General features: G+C 31.2%; 1 protein-coding gene across 34 annotated transcripts in view; it reads right to left on the minus strand.

The window, feature by feature from the left end:
• OXR1 (oxidation resistance 1) overlaps positions 1-13,932 on the minus strand; it is a 484,621-nt gene that overhangs the window by 45,451 nt on the left and 425,238 nt on the right. For all 34 annotated transcript variants that reach the window (XR_013528162.1, XR_013528164.1, XR_013528163.1 and 31 more), the window contains 2 exons: positions 9,769-9,918; positions 1,692-1,876 (listed from right to left, as the gene is read on the minus strand). Coding sequence is in view for 31 of the 34 variants with exons in the window: in XM_054246334.2 (XP_054102309.1) it covers positions 1,692-1,876; positions 9,769-9,918 (335 nt within the window). In the remaining 3 variants the exon portion in view is untranslated. The remainder of the gene's footprint in view (positions 1-1,691; positions 1,877-9,768; positions 9,919-13,932) is intronic.

The following is a 13,932-nucleotide window of genomic DNA, read 5'->3' on the forward strand; positions in this document are numbered from 1 at the left end:
GACTTCGAGACCAGCCTCACCAAAATGGTGAAACCCCATCTCTACTAAAATACAAAAATTAGCTGCACATTTTTCAGAATAAGAGAATCCAAAATTACCATATCACAAATGGAAAAGGACAACAAGGCCAGGTGCCCTGGCTCACACCTGTAATCCCAGTACTTTGGGAGGCCAAGGCCAGCATATCAGTTGAGGTGAGGAGTTCGAGACCAGCCTGGCCAACATGGTGAAACCTGTTTCTACTAAAAATATAAAAATTAGCCAGATCTGATGGCAGGTGCCTTTATTCCCAGCTACTGAAAAGGTTAAGGCAGGAGAACTGCTTGAACCCAGGAGGCAGAGGCTGCAGATTGTGCTACTACATTCCAGCCTGGGTGGAAGAGTGAAACTCCATTGAAGGGAAGAAGGGAAGCGAGAGAGAAAAAGAAAAAGAAAAGGAGGACAACAGAAAGAGAATCTCACTAATGACTCTCTCTCTTTTTCCATATCTATATTTATATAAAACTTCCTTCATCCTTGAATCTAATCCTTTACTCTTTTACCTTTGTCTCATTCCACTATCCACCCCCAATAATCCTTATTTGCTGAAACTGGCCTTGGATGATGACCCGCAAATATAACAAATGTAACTAGTAGAGAGGATAATAACACCTTATAGGAATTATCTGCAACTCTAAAGATTAGTCTATTATTTGCAAGTCAAAATAATATCTGTTGGGTGGAAGGTTAAGTAGAGACTTTTTGAGTAAAGTGTTTTATTTTGTCACAGATATTCTATCAATTCATTTAGTCTTCCTCAGAAACAAAACCAATGTGTTCCTTTTTTCCTTTGCAAGTTGCTCTGCCCCACAAGGGTTAATTTTAAAACAGCTATCATTCACAGGGATATAAATATCAGCATCAAAGTAAAGATAATTTTAAAATGTTTAATAGCCATGTATGAAGGAATGAGGAGGTTATTTCCTAGTATATTATTTTCTTCCTTGGTACTTCTCCTTCCTTTCTTTGTATACCCATCTTTGATCATTTTCTCCTTTTATTTCTCATTCCTCCTTTTCTTTCTGGATATTACTTTGGACAAGCATATTACTTTTAAAAGCTGTGTCCAAACTGTAGTCTCACAGCTATTTCAACATATCACATAAATCCCCTGACCAGTATATTCTAAAGTTAACTCTTTATATTTGAGCAAGTTGTAGGTTTTCTTCCCTGTACTTTATACTGTATATTATACTAGGAGAGAACAGTGCAAACATAGAAATCAGCAAATGTTTTAAAAAGCTGTCTGGCCGACAGCAATGTCAGATCTTTGCTCATGTGGTCTCTCCAAAATCCCACCTCTTGAGTCACTTCACTATCTCGACAGTGACTACTCACTGGGATAATTTAGAAGTCTGGAAGCTGTGTCTGAATAAAATGGACTGGTAAACACTGAATGAAATGGGCACTATAGGTTACTTTTCAAATATCTGGTTCTCTGACAACATATACAAATAAAAATCTAAGATAATTCCTAACTATCCCAGGTGCAAATCAAGAATAATCTTCTCAGTAATGCACCTATTTTTGTTTCATTATTGACAAAATAAAAGGCAGCTATAATAAAACTAATAAAAATTGTTAAGGTGTAAGACAAGGGTCAACTATCTAGATACAATAAAGTTGCAAAGGAATATAAATACCACTCTTACATGGGTAAGGATTCCTTTATTTTGCTATCCAAAATTTCTTTGTACATTGCAGCTGACATCACCTCTTCCATTGGACACATGATGCCATATTCCTCACAGCCATTCTCTTGAACCAAAGGGTCAGTTTTATGTGGATCAAACATTATATTATTTGGTGTAACTAGCAGCACACCACTGACTGTGCCCTAAGATGAAAAAAGAAAGTAACATTTAATCCTCAAGGTTGAAATTTCAAAAATTGTCTATTTTTACTAATTTTTTTCTGATGTTAGGCTATATATCAAAATAGTATACTCAGGAACCTTGGCATTCGCACGAAAGCATTTTTATTAAAACCCAAGTTTTCCCAGTAAATTCTCTTCTTTAGGAGAGGTAGAATATTATATTTCCCCAAAGACAATCAAGTAAGGAAATAAAAATTTCAAAATGAGTAAAACACTGAGTTACCTCATATCAGAAAGATAACTTCAGTAAGGTAAGAAGGGACTGTAAAGTTGTGCAAGGCATGCACCATGTTTTATGTTAATTTGCGTACTGCTTACTGTGTTATTCCCTCACTGCAAGTACCAAATACAGTGTCACGTATACAGTGCAGACTCAAAAATAATATGTTTGTTAATGATCCAATCCATTATGTTATTTTTAAAAAGATACTTTTAAACATCTGTTTAAAAAATCTGTTTCCACTTGACTCAGCTACTACCTAGATTTGTGATCTTGGGTAAGGAGTCTCTGGGCTTATTTCTTCATCTGTAAAATTAGGTAGATTACATGATATCTAAAGCATATAGTATATACACTTTTAACTTCAAATGAAAAGCTATGACATTTTAAACATATTTATGTAAATAGTGATATAGGGCAGGCACAGTGGTTCAAGCCAGTAATTCCAGCACTCTGGGAGGCTGAAGTGGGGTGGATCACTTAAGGCCAGGAGTTCGAGAACAGCCTGGCCAACATGGTGAAACTCCATCTTTACTAAAAAACACAAATTAGCTGGGCATGGTGGCATCTGCCTGTAATCCCAGCTACTTGGGAGGCTTAGGCATGTGAATTGCTTGAACTCAGGAGGCAGATGTTGCAGTGAGCCGAGATCAGACCTCTGTACTCCAGCCTGGGCCAGAGAGTGAGACTTTATCTCAAAAAAAAATTAAATAATAAATAAATAAATAAATGGTGATACAAATTGGCAAAGTTCAACCTTCTTATTTTATAAATGAGCCAACTAGGGTCCACAGGTAGCTGATCATAATATGAATATTTATTGAATACTTTATATGTATCATGCTTTATATGCATATTGCTTATTTGATCTTCATAATCATAGCTCTGAGATTCATAAAACCATTTCCGTTTTACAGATGGAGAAGCTAATTTTGAGAAACATCTGGAAACTTGTCCTAAAAAGCCAGGATTTGAAGTCCAAGTAGTTCATGCTTCATGCTATATATAATCCCTCTGTATTCAAGTCACAAACTATAATCACCTCAAGGGTACAACATTCCTTAATTTCATTTTCAAATTTTCAGTCCACTATATATCCTGTAAATGTAAAAATGAAGAACCAGAAAGAATTTTAAAAATAAACTAAATAGCTTCTTATCCAAAGGGAAAGAAAAACTCAAATCCTGATTGATTTGGCATCACATCCTCCTCCCAAGTCCATATAAAGCTCTGTGAATTTACTGGTTTAAGAATACAAAAATTAAGTTACGGCCTATATTGCCTTTAAAATGATCAAATAAAAAGTAAATCTACTAAAATGGTCATCCAATCACAAGTGAAAAAAAGCTACTGCAAATGTTCAATATCATATACAGTAAATGCAGCAATATTGAAGAGTTTATATGTATGTGCAGTTTCTTGAGGGAGAAGGAATCAATACAAAACTCTAAATAGCACCTCTTTTAGTTGAGGACATGGACCATCTAAATAAGGAGTAACTTTATATAAATCGCAGCCTATTGTTCCTTCAATTAGTATTTTAATGAGATCCATACACATCAATTTGTATTCCTGTGTCACGTACCAACTCAAGTCAATGAGAGATTAAAGTATGTAGTAGAGAACATTTACATTGTCAGGGACAATCCAAGATGTAGATAAACAGAAATCGAGTACCCGTGATGCAAAAAAAAAAAAAGTTTAAGGTTTCTGATCTTTCATAACTTCCTCTCTCTCATCTTCTGTAAACTTATGTAAAAAACAAAAACAACAAACAATCAACTAAAAATAAAAAAAATCAAACTCTAAATTCTCTGAAAGACTTCAGGTTACTCATTTCAAAAATTTCACATTTGCATTAGTTTTAACTGATTATTTGGTTCACTAGCATAATATTACATTTTGTCTTTTAGAAAGATTTTCACAAAGTCAGTGATAACTAGCTATGTATGATAGAAAAGGCCCGGTATAGTGATAATGCTTTTAATTCTCAATATACATAACATTACAATCTTAGTACTGTAACTATATAAGCCATTTGAAAAGCATCTCAAAACCATGCTTTTACTTTTTGGATTAGAAAGGGTTTGAAGCCCTATCCACTAGATTGATCAATCTGCTAGTTACTTTCCAGGAATCTTCCTTATGTGCTATTATTGAAAAGACACACTGACATATTCTTCAAGTTTCTTTCCCTCTGCTACACAGTCAAAGTTCCCATACAGCTGGGGTCTTCTGAGGTAATCTGTCAGATGTCATTCTCCATAAACCAAAAGTTGGCCAAGAGAAACACTTCTTCAACATAAAATTCATGAAAATGTTTTGAAAAAGTAAATTCTCAAATTCATTTGACCAAGCTGAAAATCGTAACTCATGCTAAAGCACTCCCTTCTCATTATTTTTAAAATGTTTCATAATTCCTACATATTATCAGCATTATATTAAAACTATTATAAGCAAGATATTTTCAATTAAAGTATCTACTTAATCCACATGACCTTCAGAAACTTTAAGCATAGATTATCCTTTTGTATTAACAACTTCCATTTCCTTATGTGCAAATACCTGCCTAATCTTCTAAGGAAAAATTATTTCTATTAGAAAATAAAGTTAAAAAAAGAAAATAAAGTCTATCTGCGAAAGAAAAATTACCACTTCAATTACAATATTTCTGTAAATACTAACAGATAAAATTACTATAATCTGGGAATCCATCCTCGCAAAGAGAAAAGCATGTACTGATATTTCTTCAGTCTTACATCCACAATAACTTAACCATTATAGTTACTGTTGAAAAGTTTCCATAATTGTTATATAAATAATATTTACTACAATCACTTGTGCGAAGATGAAAAAAGAAAAACTTCCATGAAAAAAGCACCACTTCCTGCTTATTTCCTTCTGTGCAGCAAAATACACAGAGCCAGCCTACAACAAGGGATTATGTTCCAAAAACATTAAGCTGCAGATCATTCCTAATCCTGTCAATAACCTTATTTTTGCTTTAATCCTTAAATAAAATTTTTATCCAGATATCAAATAAACTCCTGCTTCTAGCCAAGAACTAATGCTGCCTAAAACTACTATAAACACACATACACACACATATGCGAGTGAAATAACTGTTTTCAGATACTGGAATGCTAGGCAGTGATATCTGAATAAAGGGAAAAACAAATATGATCAGATTTTTGATTATCCAAGCACACTGAGTGGATAAAGTTTTCAGTCCACAGGCAGAGTAAAAAAAGGCAAAATAAATGAACAACCCAGAAATGAGCACTGTCCAGTGAGAAAGCTTTAGAGGTCTAAAAAGCTTTGCCTTCAAGCTCTGAACTGAGTACTGATTACCACCTACCTGTATAGCAGCTATCGAAGGATAAGAGAGTACTTGAAAGGAGCAGAAGAAACAGTACTCAGTGTCCACAGAGCAAGAATAGTTCGTGGTCTCACTAAATATGAGAACAAAAAAATCTTGTATTTACAAAGCCTCAGAATACTTACAAGTGTATTGTCTTAGTAAGGGGAAAAATTAGGTACAGACTAAAGGCCACTCTGGTCCTGTCTAACAAAACTTACAAAGAAGCCATTACCAAGTGATCATCAAAGGAAAAAAGGCCATGATAGGATCAAGAAATAACTGTATCCCAGAAAAAAGGTGCAAGAATATATATAGGAATACAAAAATATTCAGTATCCAGTTACACAAAATTCATGATGTCTGGTAGCCAATCAAAAATTACCAGGCATGTAAAGAAAAAGAAAAAACTGAATCACATTAAAGAGAAAAATCAATGAAGACAAACAGACCTGGAAGTAACAGAGATGAAAGAATAAGTATAAAAAAATTAAAATGATTATTAAAACCATAGCCAATAATATAGAAGAAAGATCGTACACAGAAAGTATGGATATAGGACCCAATATGAACTTACAGGGAGAAAAACTGTAATGTGTGAGATGAAATATGCTGGATAGGATTAACAGCAGATTAGCCATAGCAGAAAAAAAATAGTGAATTTAAAGAGAAGCAATTAAAATTATCCAAAATGAAGAAGAGGGAAAAAAATGAGGGAGGTGTGAGACATAATGTCAAGGAGCCTAAAATACGCAAAATTGGAATTCCCAAAGAAGAGGAAAGAGAGGATGGAAGACAAAAAATATTTGAAGAAATCTGGCCAAATATTTTCCAAATTTGATATGAACTATAAACCCACAGAACCAAGCTAAACGAACCCCAAGCAAAAAAAACCAAAAAAATATACCAAGGCACATACTAATAAAATTGCTCAATATCAGTGATAGAACATCGTAAGTGCGACCAAAAAAAGACACATATTTTAACAGTACACCAAACATAAAAATAACGTAAAATCTCACTTCAGAAAAATGCAAGCCAGAAAACAGTGGAGTAACATCTTGGAAGTTCTGAAAAGAAAGAAACCCAGCAACTGAAAATTCTGTCTAGTGAAATATCTTCCAAAAATGAAGAGGATATCTGGGTAGAAAATTAGCATATAAGAAGATGCTCAATATAATATGTCATTAGGGAATTTCTAATTAACAGCGTGAGATACTACTACTACAGATCTATTAGAATGGCTGAAATCTAAAACACTGAAAACATCAAATGTTAGTGGAAGCTGTGGAATAGGGATTCCCATTGCTTATTGGATACAAAATAACACGGGCTCTTTAGAAGAGAGTTCATCAGTTTCTTAAATGATAACAATGGTCTTCATATACCATCCAGCAATCATGATCCTTGGTATTTCCTGAATGAGGTGAAACCTTACCACAGAAAACCTGCATATGAATGTTTAGAGTAGCTTTACTTATAAGTGCCAAAACTTAAGAGTAATCAAGAGGTCCTTTAGTAGGGGAAAGGATAAACTACAGTATGTCCACTCAATGGAATATTATTCAGTAATTTAGTAAAAAGAAATAAGGTGTCAAGCTGCAAAAGATATGGAGGAACCTTAAACATATATTTCTAAGTCAAAGAAGCCAAAATAAATTCATACAATCATACTCTATGATTCCAACTATATGACACTCTAAAAAAGGCTATAGAGACAGTAAGAAGACCATTAGTTACCAGGAGTTCAGGGAAAGAAAAGGAAGGAGGGATGAAAAGATGATGCATAGAGAATTTTTAGCCCAATGGAACTAATCTGATAATATTGTAATAACAGATAAATGTCATTATACATTTGTTAAAGCCCACAGAATATACAACATGAGAGAATCTTAATATAAACCATGGGCTTTCCTTGGTGCCTGAATACTGGTTCATCAATTCAAACAAATATAGCACACAAAAGTAAGATGTTAATAAGGGAAACTGAGGAAAGGCGGAGAGTGTAAATATGGATTCTACTTTCTGCTCAATTTTTCTGTCCACTTGAAACTGTTCTACAAATGAACATATATTAATTTAAAAATATTCAATGGACCAAAAAGGGATAAAGTGGCATAAAATTAAAAAGTTAGGGATCCTTTTTTATAAATAATTTTGAAAACATACATAAACATGATAGTAACATTTAATAAAATAAGAAAAAATACAGGCTTTTTCAAAGCAAATAAACACTGAAAGAATTTATCACTAGCTGACCTACACTGTAAGAAATTTAGAAGTCCTTAAATAAAAGGAAAAATGATACAAATGGAAATCTGGATCTATAAAAAAGGAATGACAAGTGTAGGGAATAAGTAAGTAGATAAATACAATAGACTTTACCCTTATTTAAAAAATGAATCTAAATTAACTTTTTAAAGCAAAAATAATAATGTATTGTGGTGTTTACAGTATGTAGAAATAGAAAGTGTTACCATAAGAAAACAAGGGCTGGAAGGGGGAAATAAAAGTATACTGTTATAAGGTGTGTGAACTATATGGAAAGTGACATATATAATATCATGCTACTTAAACTGAGAATGTGACATATTAAAGACACATATTATAAACTCTAAACAGACATTAATATAAGAATGTTACAGCCAACAAGCCAATACAGGAGAAAAAACTATTTTTAAAATCTTAATGTGAAAGCAAGCAGAAAGAACAAACAAAAAAACTAACAGCAAGATGGTAGATTCAAACCTAACCATATCAGTAATCATACTAAATTAATGGCAGAGATCTAACTATATGCTAACGACAAGAAACTCACTTTCTAAAGACACAGGCTATGAATAAAAGAATGGAAAAAGATAAACTATGTTAATACTTATCAAAAGGAAGCTGAAGTAACTATTTATTAGTATCATCGAAGTACATTTCATAGCAAAGAATATTACCAAGAATAAAGAGTGTCTTTCATAATAACAATGAAGTCGATTAATCAAGACAACATAAGAATCTTAAACATTTTTAAACCTAATAACATTTTCAAAATACATTAAAAAGCTGATAGAACTTAAAGGCAAAAATAGATAAATCAATAATAATAATGAGGTAGTTCAAAATTCTTCTGTCAATAACTGATAGAACAGGCAGAAAATCAGAAATACAGGACAACACTATCACTCAACTTGATGTGACATTTGTGGAATATTCCATCCAATAACAGCACCCAAAGACAGCACATTCTTTTAAAATACACACATTACATTTATTAAACATATCATAGTCTAGACCATAAAACAAGTCTAAATAAATTAAGCTTTCAAATAGTAGTATGTCATCTGATCACACAGAATCAAATTCGAAATTGGTAAAAGAAAGTTATCTAGAGAAATGAAACATTCTCAAATGGGTCAAAAAAGAAACGAAAAGAAAATATTTTGAAGTGAATGAAAATGAAAATACAACATATCAAAATATTGGGATGCATCTGAAACAATATTTAAGGGGAAATGCATACCACTAAATGCTTATATGTAGTTCAAATACTCATAAATTTATGAATTAGGCCTATAGAGAAATAGCTCTCATTTTTGACTTCTAAAGGCAGTATCATGTTATACACATTTTTTTGAGCAAAACCTGAAGTTTATTTTCCAACTCTATCTCTTTACTGTATTTATATTCTCTTTTCAGATTAAAAGTTTCTGCTTAGAAAAGCAGCAAAGTACAGTAGATAAAATAGATTCTGACAAGGTTTGAATTCTGGCCATTATAGAGAGATCTTGGACCTATTAACCTCTCCTGTTTTGTTTTTCCCTGTGGAAAGGAAACACTACTGGCTGATTTCACAGGATTGTTTTGAGTTGATAAAATAATTAAGACATCCTCAAATAGTTTCCAGCATACAGTTCGTACTCAATAAATACTAGTTATCTTCTTATTTGTGTGTCATACTAGGTATGCAGAAGTTCACACTCCACACAGTACCCAGTAGAGGTCATTTTATTCATGCTTTTGAAATACCTTACCAACAGTAAATTAGCTGTGCCCTACTCTAGTCAATTTACTTATATCCCATTACCTTTAACAATTACAATAGATACCAGACTCTAAGTTATAAACAACATCCATACTAACCCAGAATAATAGTATCCTCAATACCTTTTTTTAGTATTCAAGCATTTGCTAACATTGATGACTTAAAATGTAAATGCAAAACTATCATATGTTAGTAATAACTGAAGCATGATTGAAGGTTTTCTCTAAAGTGTCATTATTTACCTTGCCACTGGTAATATATTTGCAATTAATTTTAAGAAATTTCTCAGTAAATGCTTCCTCCTCCTCAGAAGTTGAAGATACAACTCGTGCAGGTCGAATACCAGTCAAAGTAGATGAGGGAGTTGTTTCTTTTGGATGGACATCAGGATTCTTTTTTTTAAAAAAAAGGAAAGAAAAGCAGAAAACAAAATAAAAATGATCACATTATTAAAAAGTCAAATGAATAGCTTTCCCCACTAAGTGTTCTTCCATCTCACCACATTCTGGAAATCAGTCCAAAATATTATTACGTAAAAATTATAGAAAAAACGTGGCACTGTTTTCATATTCAATAAAGATCACAAACATAGGTTAAACTTACATTTATAGTGTTTTTTAATAGAGAGATAGATACATATATCTGTCTTTCTATATATTTTAAAAAGTAATCATCTGGATAACACTGAATACTACGTCTTGTACCCTCACCCAATACCTACACACATGTGCACACACACTCAGATTCTCTGAATTAAACCATTGCTTTTGATAAGACCATGTAATATAATATCCATAAGGTAGTGGGAGCAGAAAAAAAATGTTGAAAGCTTGCCTTTAGTACCTAAGTATACAGAACTCATTCACTGGAAGAACCTTTTAAATCTCAAGCTACAGTTGATAAATCCCATTCCACTAGATCACAAGCTTCTTAACTTTTTTTGGTGCCACTGACCATTTTTGTAGTGAAGCATATGAACTAGCTTTTCAGAATGTTTTGGAATGATCAAAATAAAATACAGAATTACAAGAAAAACAATTAAATTGAAATAAAGTATCAAAACATTTTTTTAAAACAAACAAGTTTTATATATATATAATTATAGATATTTATGCTTCTTTATTAATACATTAAATAACACAAGATTTAGTGGTGACTCTGGACTCTGATAATTTTGAGTTTGAATGTAAATTGTAATATAATGGCCATGAGCAACATTTTGCATTCTCGATAACAATTCTAGGGTGATCTGAAAATATCTGTAAGTCCTACTGAGGACAAAGTCACAGGTATGCCAGCTATACCTGAAAAGGGCTATCAAATCTGAACATACCATTTTCTCTCCTACTAAATGCATATAATTCCTTCAACCCATATAAGGGCAGAATTTTTACACCTGCTTTCATATATCCATGTAAAATGTAGGGCTAAATCCCTAGCACTGGGGCAGATATGTAACAAGTATTACTTGAAGGAAGGACAGACAAATGCAAAATACTGCAAAACAATGGTATTTGATATCATTCCATTGTTTTAAAAAACCTAAAATGGAATGAGATTTTAAGTTTCATGACACTGTTCAATCATTAATATCTATTAACAAAATTTTCTTGAATCTTTTTGTTTTAAAATACAAATTAACTTTGTATTCATCTTGTTGTCTTTGGTAGTTACTATATCTAATGAGAGTTTTGTATCATATATAAATTCAGTTAGTACAAAGAAGTGTGATATTAATAAAAATCTCAATGATATTTATGAATACTTGTTATTTCTAAGTGTGTTATATGGACTCTCATTTAATTTTTAAATCACTCAGATAAAGTATTTAATCACTCATATGAAGTATTTTCTAAGGAAAATTATGCTTAGCCAAGTTTGATAACTTGCCAAATGAGTAAGAAGACAAGATGCAAATCTATGTTATCAACAAATGAACTAGTGAGCTTAACTTAAGCTATCAACAAGTTTTGTGATTGCTAAATTACCCCAAAATTGAGTTAACAAATTATTACATAGCAGGTAACCACATTACACACACAAATATTTATATTTATATATATACACTACATCTCTTGTACCCCCACCCAACACATACATATATATGCACACTCAGATGCTCTTGAATTTAAAAAAAAGGAAAACAGAAAACAAAAAAAGAGCATATTAAAAAGTCAAATGAATATATATATTCATATAAAAACATATTTTAATAGGTAGATACACATATCCATCTATAAATTTAAATATGAACATAGTGTATATGATTTATGTGTTATTTACACATTTGTATAGTATTTATATTTATAGTTTTATTATAATATATAAGCTTACATTTAATATTATATGGTAAGGTATGTATAGCACAAGTTGTATATTATTATATTAAAATTTAAGTCTAAAAGCATTAAAGTTAAAATCGTTTTATATATATATATATATACACATACACACACACACACACACACACACACACACACACACGGTCAAATGCTTTCCTTAAATGAAGATATGCCTTGTTGAACAATATATCCTCTGAGGTTACCTAAAAGTCTCAACTCAGTATCTATAGCAATACCAATTTGTCAATGTAATCCTTTTAAAAAGAATACGAGTTTAGCAAATGCTCAAAGCAAAGCATAAAAAGATGATTACTTTTAAAAATGATCTAAGTTGTTCTGAGGAATTACCAGACCTCATTGTAACTTACATAAATGTACATTACTCAAAGTATTAGTATCCCCATGTATATGGTTTTGACTGCTATTGGTAAACTGTGATTCTTAATGCAGTGGTGTTACAGCTTATCTGAGGACTTTCTGATGCTTCTCTATAATTTTGTTTTAGCCACCAGAGAAGGTCCTTAAAAACACAGAAATATAAGCATCTATATCTGTCTGTCTAGCCTCATTATTGGCCCAAGTGTTCCAGTGTGAAAAAGCAAAGCATTGCTGGGGTAAATGATTTATAAAAAGTTTAATCATCACTTAGAGTCATCTTTTTTTTGCCTATATTATATAATGTGATTTGTATTTTATTATAAATCATCATCATAAATGAATCAACAAATCTAAACTGTCCAGTTCCCCTCTTGCCTTGGCTTTATGTATAGTATTTTCGCCCTTTTGTGATTGAAAATTTGTAGAAGGTAGGTGGAAGTCAAAGGGAGACTGAGGAGGAAAAATCACACAGGCATAGAAATATCAACATTTGTATTTACTTCATGGAACATACATACAATATACCCTTTAAAGAAAACTTCTACTTTTATACCAGTGTATATATATATTTTTTCTTCAATTCAATATATATGATGATGGCCATTTACTGTCTATAAATTATGTTTAATCATATCTTAGAATTTAAATTCTACTTCTTGGAAACAAGAACTCAAGATTGTTTAAAATCAGATACAGAATAAAATAATAAAATTAAAATATCAGTGTAAAAATGGAATGCAGTTGTAAAGAAAACCATTACTGTTGCATTGGGGGTTTTGAATTTGGCTCTGAGGTTTTTAGCAACCAGGTTAAAAGCAAAGCAGGATTAAATTTTAATTCTACTTATGGAAATAGTGCTCCCAACTGGAATCTAGAGAAAAAAAAAACCCTCTCACCCAGTAATTCACTCATTTCTTGTGATGTTAAAAATACAGATTTCTTCTATATATTTGTTTCCTAAAACCTTCACAAACACTAAGTCCTATTATAAAGTTCAATTTTGCAGATACTAACCATAAAATGTTGTTCTGAGAATATAAGACCAAGGTATAATTATAGCATAACCTATTAAAAAGTACATATTAAAAAACAATTCCTAAGTTATTTAAAATTAGTTTAATTTTTATAATTAAATTAAATTTAATTATATTTTTATGATTAAAAATTATAAATTTATTAAAATTAATTATATTTATAATTAAATTTTTTATAGTTGTAATTATAATTTTTTATATTTTGTAAGTTATTTAAAATTAGTTTAAAAGCATCAAAGCAAAATTATATGTACTAATATGAACACAGTATATAAGATTTGTGTTATTTACATATTTACATAGTATTTATATTATAATTTTATTATAATATATAAGATTACATTTAATAATATATAATAAGGTATATATAGCACAAGTTGTATGTATTTATATTAAAATTTAAGTCTAAAAGCATTAAAGTTAAAATTGTAATTTAGGAAAAATTAAAATTTATATATTCTATAAAACAGATAAAACATGTTTTATATATATTTTATGTGATAGATATTAGTGCATTTAAGTTTAAATATATGTATACTCAATATATGCACACAGAGACAGAGAGAAAAGAGAAGTATGTTTTTCAATTGTTTAAGGATGTCATATGTGAGAGCAATTCCTGAAGCACAGGAAATATTTAACCTTTTAAAAT

The sequence above is a fragment of the Callithrix jacchus genome, chromosome 16 (genome assembly GCF_049354715.1).
Source record: "Callithrix jacchus isolate 240 chromosome 16, calJac240_pri, whole genome shotgun sequence".
NCBI lineage: Eukaryota > Metazoa > Chordata > Mammalia > Primates > Cebidae > Callithrix > Callithrix jacchus.